We start from the raw sequence: 15731 nt of genomic DNA, 5'->3' as shown, positions 1-15731 counted from the left end.
CACACACACACACACACATATATATATATATATATATATATATATATATATAAACTAAATTATATTACATTAATATTATTATTCAGCCATAAAAATGAAGGAAATGCTACCTTTTGCAACATGGAAATTACTTGAAGGACCTTATGTTAAGTAAAATACATCAGACAGAGAAATACCAATACTTTATGTTCTTACTTATATGTGGAATCTAAAAAATATCATAAAAAAGAGATATACGACATGATGGCTATATTTAACACTGGGGTATATGAAAGTTGTTAAGAGTGTAAATCCTAAGAGTTCTCATCACAAGGATAAAAACATGTTTTCTTTTCCTGTATCTACATGAGATATTAGATGTTAACAAAGCTTACTGTGTAATCATTTTATAAAGTATGTATGTCATGTCATTATTCTGTACAGTTTAAATGAATACAGTGCTGTATGTTAATCATATCTCAATAAACTAGAAAAATGTGTAAAATTCAAAGGGCTATACTGTATTGAGATTTATGCAAGTATTTACCACAATAAATTTTAGAACAGTTTCATCACCTCAAAATGAAGGGACAAACATTAGTTGTCCCTTCCATTTCTGGAAATCCTCTAGGCCCTAGGCAACCACCAATCCACTTTATGCCTCTATAGATTTGCTTATTCTGGAAAATGCATATAAATGAAATCATATAATATGTATTCGGCTTTATGTGACTTTCTTCTTTCATTCAGCATAACGTTTTTTTGTTCATTTGGTTGGTTTTTTAAAAGATTGTATTGGGGAATCAGAGGAGGGGAACAGCATTGGAGAATTGGGGAAGAGGAACAGACAAGTTGTTGTCCTTTTGTTCTTCAGTCTATTTGTGGAGGATGCCACTTCACTGGTCCATGTTGGTATTATGATCATTGCGCTCTTCCCGGCTGAAGCAGTCGGTCGCTGGCCATTGGATGGCTGCTCATGCTGGCTGCCGGTCACTCACGGTAGCTCATGGCAGCCTAATGCAGCCCACTGCAGCAGGGGCTGCAGCCTATGTCGTCACTGATCACTCATGGCAACCCAGCTCCAGGTCGAGCTGTTGTTCACAATCTTAGCTGTAGAGAGCAAAGCGTCACTGGCCCATGTGGGAACTGAACTGGTGGCCCTGCTGCTCAGAGCTCGTGCTCCCAAGCCAACTTAACCAACTGAGCCACTCGGCTGGCGCCAGCATAACGTTTTAAAGTTTCATTCATATTGTAGCATGTGTCAGTAGCATGTATCATTCCTTTTCATGACTGAATAAAGTTCCATATTTGGTTATTTTTTTAATCAGTTGATAGGCATTTCAGTTGCTTCCACTTTTTAGCTATTATTAATAAGGCTTCTATAAACATTTGTGTACAAGATTTTGGGTGGATACGTTTTCAATTCTATAGGGTATATACTTAAGAGTGAAATTACTAGGTCATATGGTGACTCTATGTTTAACATTTTCAGAAACTGATGAAAAATTTTCCAAAATGGCTGTATCCTTTTATATTCCCACCAGCAATGTATGAATGTTACAATTTCTCTTCATCCTCACCAATCCTTGTTATAGTCTGTGTTGTTTTTTTTAACAACCACCTTTTGAGTGTGAGGTGGTATCTCACTGTGGGTTTAATTTGCATTTTACTAATGACTACTGAGATTTAGCATACTTCCTTGTGTTTATTGGCCATTGGTATACCTTCCTTGGAGAAAAATATTCAGATCCTCTGCCTATTTTTTAATTGGGTTATTTGTCTTTTTATTGTTTACTTTTAAGAGTGATTTCTATATTCTAAATTATAATCCCTTATCATATATATGATTTGCAAATACTTTCTCTCATTCTGTAGGTTGTTGTTAGACTTTCTTGATAGTGTTCTTTGAAGAACAAAAGTTTTAATTTTGATGAAGTTTAATTTATTTTTTTGTTTGGTTGCTTGTGCTTTTGATTTCACATCTAAATAATCATCACCTCATCCAAAGTAACACAGATTTATGACTATTTTTCTACAATTTCAATATTTTATCTCTTACATTGAAGATTTTAGTCTACTTTGAGTTAATTGCATACATGATGTATAATACAGGTTTGACTTCATTATTTTGCATGTGGATAACCAGTTTTCACAGCACTATTTGTAGAAAAAAATTTACATCTTTCCCTTATTGAATGGTGTTAGCACTTTTTTTGAAATCAATTGACTATAGAGGTTGAAATCAATTGACTCAATTTATTGAGTCTCTCAATTCTATCCATTGATCTACATGCCTATCCTTATGCCAGTACCACTCTGATTTAATGATTGTAGCTTTGTAGTAAGATTTCAAATTACGAAATTTGAGTCCTCCAACTTTGTTCTTTTTCAAGATTGTTTGGGTTATTTGGGTCCCTGCAATTCCACATGAATTTCAGACCTGGCTTTTCCATTTCACAAAAAGAAAAAAAAAAGCTATTGGAATTTTCCTAGGTATTGCATTAAATCTGTAGATTACTTTGCGTAGTACTGACATCTTAACAAAATTAAGTTTTTCAGTCTATAAACACAGGATATCTTCCTATTAACATGTCTTCTTTAATTTCTTTCAACAATGTTTTGTTCTTGTCAAAGTCTACGTCTTGCATATACTGGGTTAAATTTATTCCTTAAAAATAATATTTTATTCTTTTTGATGCTTTTGTAAATGGAGTTATTTTCTTAATTTCTTTTTTGGTTTTTTATCACTAGTGTATAGAAATAAACTGATTTATTTTTATGTGTTGATCTTGTAACCTAAAGCAGCTTTGCTGAATTTATTTATTAGGTCTACTTGTTTTTATGGGTGCTTTATATAGCTGTGTATCTATAAATACACACACACACACACACACACACACACACACATATATATATATATATAATCAAGCAAGATATACATATCTCGCTATCTGCAAATACATATAGTTTTACTTATTCCTTTCTAATCCCTATACCTTTTTTTTCTCCTGCCTAGAACCTCCAGTATAATTTTCATAGATGTGGCAAGAGTGGACATCTTTGTCTTGTTTCTGTTCTAAGGGGAAAAACTTTCAGTCTTTTAGCTCTGAGGTTTTCATTAACACTGTTTATCACATTAATTCCTTTACATTTCTAGTTTCTTGTGTTTTATTATAAAATGGTGTGGGAATTTGTCAAATGATTTTTTCTGTGTCTATTGAGATGATCTTTTAAAAAACTTATTGTATTAATATGGTACATTACATTAATTCTTGTATGTTGAACCAAATTTGAATTTCTGGGATAGATCCTACTGAGTTGAGTGCATCATCTTTTTATATGCTGCAGGATGTTTTTTTAGTATTTTGTTGAGAACTTTTGCATTTATATTTACAAGAAATAATGGTTGTATTGTATTTTTTCTGATGTTTTTGTTTCACTTTGATATCAGAGTAATGCTAGTCTTATAGAATGAGTGGGAAAGTGTTTCTTTTGCTTCTATTTTTAGAAGGATTTGTAAAGGCTTAATATTAATCTTCTTTAAATGTTTAGGAGAATTCAACACTGAAACCATATGGTCCTTGGATTTTTAATGTTTGGGCTTTTTTGACTACTAATTCAATCTCGATATTTGTTATAGGTCTATTCACATTGTCTATTTCTTTTTGTGTCAATTTTGGTAATTTGTGTCTTTTGGGAATTTGTCCATTTTCATACTACCTAATTTTTTGACATACACTTACTTATAAGATTCCATTATAAGCCTTTTTATTTATGTAAAGTCAGTAGTAATGTCCCCTCCTTCATTCCTGACTCTAGTAACTTGAACATATTCTTTTTTTCTCTTTTGGTCAGACTAGGCTAGAAGTTTATTTTCTTGCTTTTTTCAAATTACCAATTTTTGGATTTGTTCATTTTCCTTGTCGTTTATCTCCTCTTTATTTCATTTATTTTTTCCAGTTTCTTTTTTTTATTACTTTATTAGTTTCAGGTGTACAAATCAATGTAATAGTTAGACATTTCACCCTTCACAGAGTTATAACCCTCCTCCCCCAATCTATTGCCCCTCTGACCTCATATGTATCTATTACAATTCCATTGACTCTATTCCCTATGCTGAACTCCACATCCTGTGACTATACATATATTAAATTATAGTTGACATACAATATTACTCAGCTTCCCCTTCAGCTGTACAGTGCAGTGGTCAAGCATCTACACTGTCCATGAAGTGGTCTCTCTAATAAGACATGTGCCCATCTGACAACCTACAAAACCTTTAAATCATTATTGATTATATTCCCCAAGCTGACTTTCATATCCTCATGGCAATATTGTAGTTAACCAATTTACGCTATCTAATCCCCTCCCCTTCTTCCTTTATCCCCACCTCCTCCCATCTAGCAATCAGCAGTTTTTCCTCTATATCTCTGAGACTATTTTTCTTTATTTCATTTATTTTTACTCTGATCTTTATTATTCCTTCCTTCTGCATGCTTTGAAATTATTTTTTCCTTCCTTTTCTAGTTTCTTAATGTAGAAGGCTAGGTTATTGATTTATAATTTTTAATAAAGACATTTATAACTATAATTTTTCCTCTAAGCACTGCTTTGTCTATATCTCATACATTTTGATATTTTAAGTTTTATTTGTGCTCATCTCAATATATTTTATAATATAAAATTTTTTCTTTGACTCATCGGTTTAATGATGTGTTGTTTAATTTCCATACATTTTTGAATTTTCAAAATTTCCTTCTATTGTTGATTTCTAATTTCATTCTACTGTTGTTTAATAACATATTTTGCATGGTTTAAAGTCCTTTAAGTTAGCAGTTGCTTCTTTCATGGCCCTATAATGTTTTATGTGTACTCCAGAAGTGTATTTTGCTGTTGTCACGTGAAATGGTCTATAGATGCCTATTAGTTGTAGGTGGTTTGTAGTGGTCAAGTCTTCTGTTTCCATGTTGATATTCTGTTTAGTTGTCCTATTATTGATTGGCTTTGGAATGCCAGATGTAGCAAAGTGCCCATTAAATACATTCCCACAGATTTAGCAGGCATTATTAGTGGATAGGGATAAAGAAGGACAAAGAAGAAGGGCTGTAAGATTATTTGAGTTACTTTTTTTGATGTAGGTTTGAGGAAATGCTGCAGTGATATCCTAGATCAGCACCATATGATGAAAGGTACTGGGGTCAGTTTGGAACATAATCCACGGTTATTATATTGGAACACTTTATGTGCTGAACTACTGTCCTAGGTCATTGTGTAGAATTAATTTTGTCTTGGAAGGTTTTCAAAAGGAAGAATTCCAGATTTCTGTGATCAAGGACTTCTGCCAGACTCAGTGGCTAGATTTTAAAAGTAGTATCCATTTGGCTAAGGCAGCAGCCATAGATTTGTCTTTCAGTGATAATAATAATATCTGACATTTACATTTTGCAAGGTACTCTTCCAAGTGCTTCGTGTTAATGATTCTACTGGGAAAATGTATTCATTTAATTTTATTTTGGGATTTAAAATCCTGACGTATTTTTCCAGTTCATCATTTTTAATGTAATAAGCTTTTTATGAAGTCATAAAGGCATGAATTTGAGTTTTTACACATCTACCACTAGCCCTGTGACCTTCTGTAAGTCACATCACCCATCAGGTCCTCAGTTTTTCTCTGTTAAATGGGTGATTGGATTAAGTACTTTCCAAGGGCCTTTACAACCATTCTTATTCTCACTTTCTCTTACCAGTTCATCTCTTATTTATTCTTGACAGCAATGTGGGCTGTATCTCTTGGGTCAACCCCAAAGGGTATGTCAGTGACATTAGAGAATGCTTTACAAAGGAAATGCCAGATATCTTGCCACTTGGACCTATGGAGAAATCAAACAATACTAACCTCAAGTACAGCTTCCTCATTTTCCTTGGGCATCTTCATCTCATCAAATGACCCAATCAGTTGATCCTTCTGGGGTTCAATGCTGTTATGGAAAAAAAGAAGAGTTTAGCATGAGGTCCTCTTTTCTCTCTTCTCTGATTGCTGCTTCTTATGCGACAATCACTTTCAGATATTTAGACATTTTGGCCTCTCCCTTGGTTTTTAGAAAGAATATGTTTTAGCTCTTTGGAAAATCTTCTGACAACGTCCATGGGAAAAGGCTGTGACTCTATCAATGAAACTTGAGGCAGTGTGACATTCCCAAATTAGCTCATAATAATTCTAAGACTCCTAAGCTTGATTCTTGAATCTTCAAATTAATAGTCTTATAACTGTCAGCAAGTCACCACCCAGGCTTTAGAGATTCAGATTCCTCATTTGTAAAATGGGAAGAGGGTTGTTCATAATCTAGAGTTTTTAATCTGGAGGGCCTATAACCAAGTATACAAAGATAAAGCCCTCATAAACCTCCTTAAATTATACATAATATTATGTCTGCACATATTTTAGGGAGAGAGTCCATAGCTTTCATTAGATGCCAAAACGTACCCCATGACTGAAAAGAGGTTAAGGAACCATTGGTACAAGTGTGCTCACTTAGGACTCTAGAGCACTGAGGCCCTTTGAAGTAATTTAGACAAGTGGTTTTCAAAGTATAGTCCATGGACTTTATATCTCTGTGACTATTTTGTAACTGCCAATTTGTACTTCTTTTAATTTTTTTTTCAATTACAGTTGTCATTCAATATTATTTTAGATTAGTTTCAGGTGCACAGGCATACAACATACATGTTAGACATTTATATAATTTACGATAATAATATTATAATAACTATGCATGGTGCCAGGTGGGTAGTTATATAAATGTCTAACCACTATGCTGTACACCTGAAACTAATATAATATTGAATATTAACTATAATTGAAAAATAAAAACTTAAAAGGAAAAGTATGATCCATGGACCAGAAGAACCGTATCATCTGGGAACTTGTTAAAAATTTATGAGTCTTGGGCCGGCCGAGTCGCGCGTTGGTTAAGAACTGACTTGGGATGCCAGAGGGCCCTGGTTCGGATCCCACATATGAGGGCCAGTGACACTGCCCTCTACAGCTAAGATGCTGAACAACAGCTTGAAATGGAGCTGGGCTGCTGTGGGTCGCCGGCAATGGCGTGTGCTGCAGTCCCCTGCTGCAGTGGGCTGCCCTAAGCTACCAATGTGTAGCCGGCAGCCAGCGTGAGTGGCCAGCAGCTGCCGTGAGTGGCTGTCCAGAAGCCGGCGACTGATCTGCCTTGCCCAGGAAGAGCGCAATGATGGTGCCAACTTGGGCCAGTGAAGCAACATCCTCCACAAGTAGACTGAAGAACAAAAACAACAGCAACTTGTCTGTTCCCCTTCCCCTGACTCCCCAATAAAATCTTTAAAAAAAAACAAAAAAAAAAAGTATGACTCTCCAATACACTCCCAGACCTATTAAATCACAATTTCTTTGGTGGGGCCCAGAAATCTGTGTTGTAGCAAGCCCTTCAGATGATTCTAATGCACACTGAAGTTTAGAACCACTGACCTAGACCAATTCCCTCATGTTGCTTGACAGGAAAACCATGTTCCAGAGATGGGAAGGGAGTTGCTTAAGGTTATGTAGTAAATCAGAATCAAGGTCTCCTGACTCCTAAAGCAGAACTCACTTCCCTTTTGCCTCCCAAAACCATCAAAGCTCTGAAATTGTATAGATCCAAGGAAAATCACTGAGAAAACTTTCAGCAAATATAGTAGCTTTGTTCCACAGTTCAAAGTACTTCCTTTCCCTAAATACTTTCTTCTACTTTAGTGTTACTCTGACTAGGACATTCTTATATGTCTCAGGGCATCCTTATAGGAAAAAAACAGAACAAAACAAACAAACCTCTCCAATAGGGTGAAAATCATTGATTCTGAGCTAGTGTATTGCTTTGACTTCCCTTTCATTGATACTTGTAAAAAAGTCAAGTATATTTTTTCCATCCTCCTTTTTTTCTGGACCTCTTAACTGAGGGTATCAGCCCTAAAACCAGGTGAGCCAATTATAGTTGCAAATTATAGATGACTTGGACAAACCTAAAACTATTTTGAGGGGTCAATGATGAAAGTATCAACTTCATGAAAAGGCCAAACTTGTTATTTGTTTATTCACACTCCATGGCAAGTATAACAAAATAAAGACTGGAATAAGAAACATATGCTAATTGCATAAAACTTTCCCTTCTGGACACAATTTAGTTTTGAGTCAGTGTGACATTGGAGGGGAAAATAGTCTTAAGCTGAGAATTGTAAGACTGGGTAATAGTCTCAGCTCAGAGCCTCAAGTTTACTTTCTGACAGATATGGTTAGATCTAACCTGCATGGCTCCTAGGATACTTGTAAGGTCTATTGTGGAAGCAGATACGAAAGTGCTTTAGACATAGCTGAAAAATATACAAGCATAAGAGTTAGTTCTCTCTCACTGTCTGTCTCTCAGATGTTTCCATTGGTTCCAAAATACCCCATAATTGTTTCCACTGTTTAAAGATCTTGAGGAAAATGCACCAGAGAAAGGGGAAGACAATTCTGGCATTTTACAGGCAGTATAGAATAACAGATAAGATAATGGACTCTGGGACCATTTTGCTTGGGTTTGATTCCTGCTTTGAGATGCTTGACTCATTACTTAGCCTCTCTGTGTCTTAATTTCCTCATCTATAAAACAGATAATAACAGTGATTAAAGTATAATGAACAGTACATTAGTAAATACATGTAAGATAATTTTAGTAATGTCTGGAAATTAGTAAATACTTGATAAATGTTAGCCCTTAGTATTGCTGTTACAGTTCCTGACAGAGTCTCCTTAGCTGATATAAAATCTGTTAAGAGAAATTTTGTGGAGTGGTCCAGGGTAACCGGGCCTAAACATGGACAGTTTCACCAAATGGTGGCTGCTGAGCAAGGACATGGGTCATCTGGATAATGATTTGGAAAATTTTTTTCCTATCTATTTAAATATAATGGACATATAACAATGTATAAGTTTAAGGTGTATAATGTGATTATTTGATATACATATATATTGTGAACTGTTTACCATAATAAGGTTAGTTAACACATCCTTCATCTCATGTTATTACCATTTTGTTGTTATGGTGAGAATATAAAGCTCTACTTTCACAGCAAATTTCAAATATACGATACAGCATTCTTAACTATAGTCACCATGTTGTACATTAGAGGCCTGGAACTTATTCATCTTACAACCAAAAGTTTGTACCCTTTGACCAACACTTCCCCATTTCTTCCAACCCTCAGCCCCTGGCAATGACCATTCTACTCTTTTCTATGGGTTCAACGTTTTTAGATTCTACATATAAATGAGATCCTACACTACTTGTCTTTCTCTGACTTATTTCACTTAGCGTAATGCCCTCAAGGTCCATCTAATGTTATTGCAAAGGCAGGGTGTACTAACTTTTGATGGCTGAAAAATATTTCACTGTATTTATATACACCACGTTATCTTTCTACATTCATCCATCATGGACACTGGGGCTATTTCCCTGTCTATGGTACTGTGAATAATGCTGCAATAAACACGGGAGTACAAGTATCTCTTCATGTTAGTGATTTCATTTCCTTTGTATATATACCAAGAAGTGGTTTTCAAATGTTTTTTCCTATTCTATAGGTTGACTTTTCATTTTGTTGTTTCTTTTGCTGTGCAAAAGCTCTGAAGTTTGATATAGTTCAACTTGTTCATTTCTGATTTTATAGCCCGTGCTTTTAGTGTCAGAGCCAATAAATCATTGACAAGATCAATGTCTAGAAGTTTATTCCTGTTTTCTTCTGGGAGTTTTATGGTTTCATGTCTTATGGTTAAGTCCTTAATTCACTTTGAGATAATTATTGTGAGTGGTATAAGATAGAGGCTCAATTTTATTCTTTTGCATGTATATATCCAGTTTTCCCCAAACTATCTATTGAAGAGATTATCCTGTCCCCATTGAGTATTCTTGGCTCCCTTGTCAAATATTAGTTGACTATATACGTGTGGATTTATGTCTGGTCTCTCGATTCTGTTCCATTGGTCTATATGTCTGTTTCTTATGCCAGTACCATTACTATAGCTTTGTAATATAGTTGAAATCAAAAGTATTATGCCTCTGCCTTTGATTTTCTTTCTAAAGGTTGCTTTGACTATTTGGGGTCTTTTGTTGTTCCATGAAAATTTTAGGATTGCTTTTCCTACTTTAAAAAAAATGCCATTGGATTTTGATGGCTATTGCATTGGATTAATAGATGACTTTGGTTAGGATAGACATTTTAACAGTATTAATTCTTCTAATCCATGAACACAGGGTATCTTTCCATTTATTTCTGTCTTCTTTTATTTCCTTGATTGATGTCTTATGGTTTTCCTTATATGTTTTTTGAATTTTTAAAAATTAAATTTATTGGGGTGACAATGGTTAGTAAAATTACACAGGTTTCAAGTATCTAGTTCTATAATACATCATCTATATAGCACATTGTGTGCTCACCACCCACAGTTAGTTCTCCTTCCATCACCATATATTTGACCCCATTTACCTTCCTCTACCACCTCTCTCCCCCCTTACCCTCTGGTAACCAGCAAACTCTTGTCTGTTTCTATGAGTTTTTGTTTCTTTGTTTGTCTTGTTCCTTTGTTGCTTTCAGTTTATATCCCACATATGAGTGAAGTCATATGGCTCTTGACTTTTTTCTGTCTGACTTATTTTGCTTAGCATAATAATCTTAAGATCCATAAAAGTGACAAACCCTTGGCTTATCTCACTAAAATAAAAAGAGAAAAGACACAAATAAACAAAATCAGAAATTAAAGAGGAGAGGTTACCATGGATACCACAGAAAAGATGGTTTTGCATATATATCTTTAACTTGCTTAGTTAAATTTATTCCAATTTTAAAGCTTTTTGTATTTATAAAAGGTATTGCTTTATTTCTTTCAGATAGTTTATTGTTGGTGTATGGAAAGGCAACTGATTTTTGTATATTCATTATGTATCCTGAAACTTTAATGAATTTATTAGCTGGGGCAGTTTTTCCATAGACACGTTAGGATTTTCTGTTTACAAAATCATATCATCAGCAAACAGAAACAATTTTACTTGTCCCTTTCTAAATTAATTCCTTTTATTACTTTTTTTGCCTAGTTGACCTAGCTAGGGCTTACAGTACTATGTTGGAAAGTAGTGGTGGGAATGGGCTCCCTTGTCTTGCTCCTTATCTATGGGAAAAAGCTTTCAAACTTTCTCCACTGAGTACCTTGTTAGCTTTGGGTTTGTCACACATGGACTTTTTATGTTGAAGTTTGTTCTTTCTACACGGATTTGTTGAGAATTTTTATGAATGGATGTTGAATTTTGTCACATGATTTTTTTTGTGTTGATCACCAATATCATATGTATTTTGTATTTAATTCTATTAATTTTATTTATTTACTTATTAGTATATGTGGAACCATTGCTTATCCCATGAATAAATTCCATTTCATCAAGGTGTATGATACATTTACAGCTGTTGAATTTGGGTTGCTAGTATTTTTTGAGTTTTTGCATCTATATTCATCAGGGATATTGGCCTACAGTTTTGCTTTATTTTGTTTTGTTTTCTTGCAGTGCCCTAATCTGGCTTTTGTATCAGGGTAACGCTGGAATTGTAAAATGTGTTTGGAAGTGTTCCTTCCTCTTCATTTTTTTAGAAAAGTTTGAGAAAAATTGGCATTAATTCTTCTTTAATGTTTGTTAGAATTCACCAGGGAAACCATCTGGTACTGAGACTTTCTTTGTTAGGAGATTTTGATTACTGTTTCAATCTCCTTACTTTTTATTTGTCAGTTCACATTTTCTATTTCTTCATGATCCAGACTTGGTAAGTTGCATATTTCTAGGAATTTGTCCACTTTTCCAGGTTGTCCAATGTCTTGGTGTATAATTAATTGTTCATAATAATCTCTTATGAACCTTTGTATTTCTGTGGTATCCTTTGTTACATCTCTTCTTTTATTTATAATTTTACTTATTTAAGTCTCATTTTTCTTCGTATATCTAGCTAAAGTTTGTCAATTTTATCTTAAAAAAGCAACTTAATTTGGTTCACCTTTTCAATAGCTTATCTATTCTCTATTTAATTTATCTGCTCTGATGTTATTTATGTCTTTCTCCTGCTAAGTTTGACTTACTTTTTACATGATTTTCTAGATCCTTAAGATACAAACTCAGGTTGTTTATTTGACATTTTTCTTTTTTCTTAATGTTGGCATTGATTACTGTAAATTTTCTTCTTAGCACTGCTTTTGCTGCACCCCATAAGTTTTGTTGTGTGTGTTTCCATTTTTAATTGTCTTAAGATGATTTTTGATTTCCATTTTAAATTATTCTTTGAATCATTAATTTTCAGATGTGTATTTTTTCTAGTTTCCACACATGTGCGAATATTCCAATTATCCTCCTGTTAATTTTGAGTTTTATACCATCATGGTTGGAAAAAATAGTTGATATGATTTCAGTCTTCTTATATTTTCTAAGACTTGTTTGATGATTGAACATATTGTCTATATGGAGAATGTTCTCTTTGTGCTTGAGAAGAATGTGTAATTTGATGCTGTTGGAATAAATGGTCTATATGTGTCAGTTAGGTCCATTTGATCTAAAGTATAGAAGTGCCATGTTTCCTTATTGATGTCCCTTACTATTACTGTGTTTTTGTCATTGCTCTCTTCATATCTCTTAGTATTTGCTTAATATATTTATATAATCCAACATTAGGTACATATATATTTACAATTTTTATATTCTCTTGAAAATTGACCACTTTATCATTATATAATGACTTTCTTAGTGTCTTGTTCCAGTTTTTGGATTAAAGTCTAATTTGTCTGAGATAAATATGGCTACCCCTTCTCTCTTTTGGTTTCCATTTACCTGGAATATATTTTTCCATTGATTCATTTGAACTTATATGTATTCTTGAAGCTGAAGTGAGTCTCTTGTAGGTAGCAGCATATAGTTAGTTTTTTAAAAAATACATTCAGCCACTCTGTGCCATTTGATTGGATAATTTTATCCATTTCTATTTTCAGAAATTATTGGTAGGTAAGGACTTACCACTGTCATCCTGTTTATTGTTTTTCTGGCTGTTTTGTAGGCACATTGTTCCTTTCTTCCTTTATTGCTGTCTTTTGTGAACTGATGATTTTCCATAGTGGTATGTTTGATTCCCTCCTTTTTATCTTTGTGCATCTACTAAAGTTTTTGGTTTTGTGGTTACCCTAAGAATTCCTTGAAATATCTTATAGATATAGCAGTCTATTTTAAGTTGCTAACAACTTGATTTTGATCACATATAAAACTCTACACTTTTACCCCTACACATTATGTTTATGATGACACAATTTACATAATTTTATATTGTGTTTGCATTAACAAATTATTATGGCTATAGTTATTTTTAATTATTCTGTCCTTTATCCTTTATACTAGAGTTAAGTGGTTAAAACACCACCATATTACAGTATTAGAGTATTCTGAATCTGACTACATGCTTACCTTTACCAGTCTGTTCTATATTTGCATGTGTTTTCATATTATTAATTAGTGTCCTTTCATTGCAGCTTGAAGAATTCCTGTTATCATTTCTTGTAAGGCAGGTCCAGTGATGATGACCTCCCTCAGTTTTTGTTTGTTTTGAAAAGTTTTTACCTCTCCTTCATTTCTGAAGGACAACGGGCAACTTTTCCAGGTAAACTATTCTTGGTTAGCAGATTTTTCTTTCAGCATTTAAATATATCATCTCATTCCCTTCAGTCTTACAAGATCTGTGCTAAAAAAAATTCACTGACAGCCTTATGGGAATTCCCTTTTTTGTCACAAATAGCAGGATTTCCTTATTTAATGGCTGAACAATATTCCATTTTATATATATATATATATATATATATATATATATATATATATATATATATATATATATATATATATATATATATATATNTATATATATATATATATATATATATATATCTCAACTTCCTTATCCATTTATCCATTGATGTGCACCTAGGTTGTTTCCATGTCTTGGTTATTGTAAATAATACTGTTATAAACGTGGGTGGGTTTCAGTCATTATGGTTTTACATATACTTTCTGCTCCTTTCTCTTTCTTTTCTTTTTCTGGAATTCTGACAATGTGAGTATTGTTTTCTTTCATTGTGTCTCATAAGTCCCATTGGTTATCTTCACTCTTTATTTTATTTTATTTTTTTCTGTCCTCTGGGTAATTTCAAATGTCTTATCTTCTGGGTCATTGATTTTCTTTTCTGAATGGCTGAGTCTGCTTTTAAAGCTTTCTATTGAATTCTTCAGGTTAATCATTGCATTTTTCAGCTCTAGGATTTCTGTTCATTTTTTTGGAGGGTTCCTTTTTTTGTTGAACTTCTCATTTTGTTTTTACATTGTTTTCCTAATTTCATTTAGTTTTTTGTGAGTACTTATATAGTTCACTAAACTTCTTTAAGAGGATTATTCTGAACTTATTGTCTAACAGCCCCATAGATCTCCATTTCTTTAAGGGAGTTATTGGAGATTTCTTAGTTTCCTTTGGTGGTTCACATTTACCTGATTTTTCTTGATTTGTTTTCTAATGTAAGCAGGCTTCTCTTTCAGAGTTTATAGGTTTGCTTTGACAGAGACAGTGCTTTACCAGTCAGTTCAGTTTGGGTTACTGGACATATCTGCTGGTAATGTCCTTGGGCACGAGGGGCCTGCTATTAGGGTCTATTTTTTGGCAAGGCAACTGTTTGAACTCTGAGGCTGGGGGGGTAAGGGGGTATTCCACTGACTGAGAATGGCTAGGTAGGACAGTTGACCTGATTCCTTGCTAAAGTGGTGCTGTAGGATGGGCTTCAGTACTGCCTGGATTCTCTGGTCAGGTTTACTGTATGGTCAGGACTGGTAAGTATACTCAGCAGTAGGTGGAGATATGAATTAGTTTCCATGGCCTTGCAGGGCAGCAAGACAGGGCTCAGGACCTGCATGGCTCGTTGTTTGGGGACCTGAATCAGGCAAGAGTGGGCACTGAGTTCCTTGGTCATGTGATATGAACTAGTTTGTTTTGTACATAGGGAAAGGCATGGGCTATATTCTATTTGTAAGTAGGGCAGTTGGATGAGCTATGCAGGTGCCCATGTGCTCTGGTTATGGTCCTTTTCAGACAGGCTGAAGGGCATATAAAGCAATGAGTGGGGCTATGAATAGTTTCCCTACCTGAATGTAGCAAGAGAAGCAGTTCCAATGTTGATAAGGCTGTTGTTTTATGGTCTTGACTCAAGTTGACCTTTTCCCCAAGATCCCTGGCCAAATAGAGCCACTGGATTTTCTCTGCAGATTATCAGCTCTGTCTCCCTGCCTCTCTGGTTGAGGTTGCTGGGCTACACAGCCTCCAAATGTTCCCACCAGCCCCTCTCTCCCAACATACTGGGAGCCACATTTGTAGCAGGTACAGCTATGATCAGCTCTCTTGCATAAGCAGAATAGGAAGGGCTCACTTCAGTCAACTCCCATATTTTCTTGAATAGGATTTTTGGTTGAGAGGAGCTGGGAGCTACACTTAGTAGTGGTTGAGGCAATGAATTAATTCCCCTGCCTGCGCATAGCAGGGGAACCCTCCTTTCCCAGTACTTTATTTGCTTGGGGGGCAATCAGCTCTGCCTGCCTGCCTGTTGGCTTGAGCACTGCTGGGTTACAAAGTTTTCAGATTTTCTGGCCAGC

At 34.5% G+C, this 15731-nt stretch overlaps 1 protein-coding gene across 1 annotated transcript in view; it reads right to left on the bottom strand.

Annotated features, from left to right (window-relative positions):
• The window catches only part of LOC109390085 (vascular endothelial growth factor receptor kdr-like), a 286991-nt gene that overhangs the window by 30327 nt on the left and 240933 nt on the right, over nucleotides 1-15731 (bottom strand). The window contains exon 29 of the mRNA XM_019656126.1: nucleotides 5876-5957. Coding sequence (XP_019511671.1) covers nucleotides 5876-5957 — 82 coding nt within the window. The remainder of the gene's footprint in view (nucleotides 1-5875; nucleotides 5958-15731) is intronic.

This window comes from Hipposideros armiger, unplaced genomic scaffold (genome assembly GCF_001890085.2).
Source record: "Hipposideros armiger isolate ML-2016 unplaced genomic scaffold, ASM189008v1 scaffold_254, whole genome shotgun sequence".
Classification (NCBI taxonomy): Eukaryota; Metazoa; Chordata; class Mammalia; order Chiroptera; family Hipposideridae; genus Hipposideros; species Hipposideros armiger.
The sequence above is the reverse complement of the archived record's forward strand: the minus strand, read 5'-3'. Positions and strand labels throughout refer to the sequence as shown.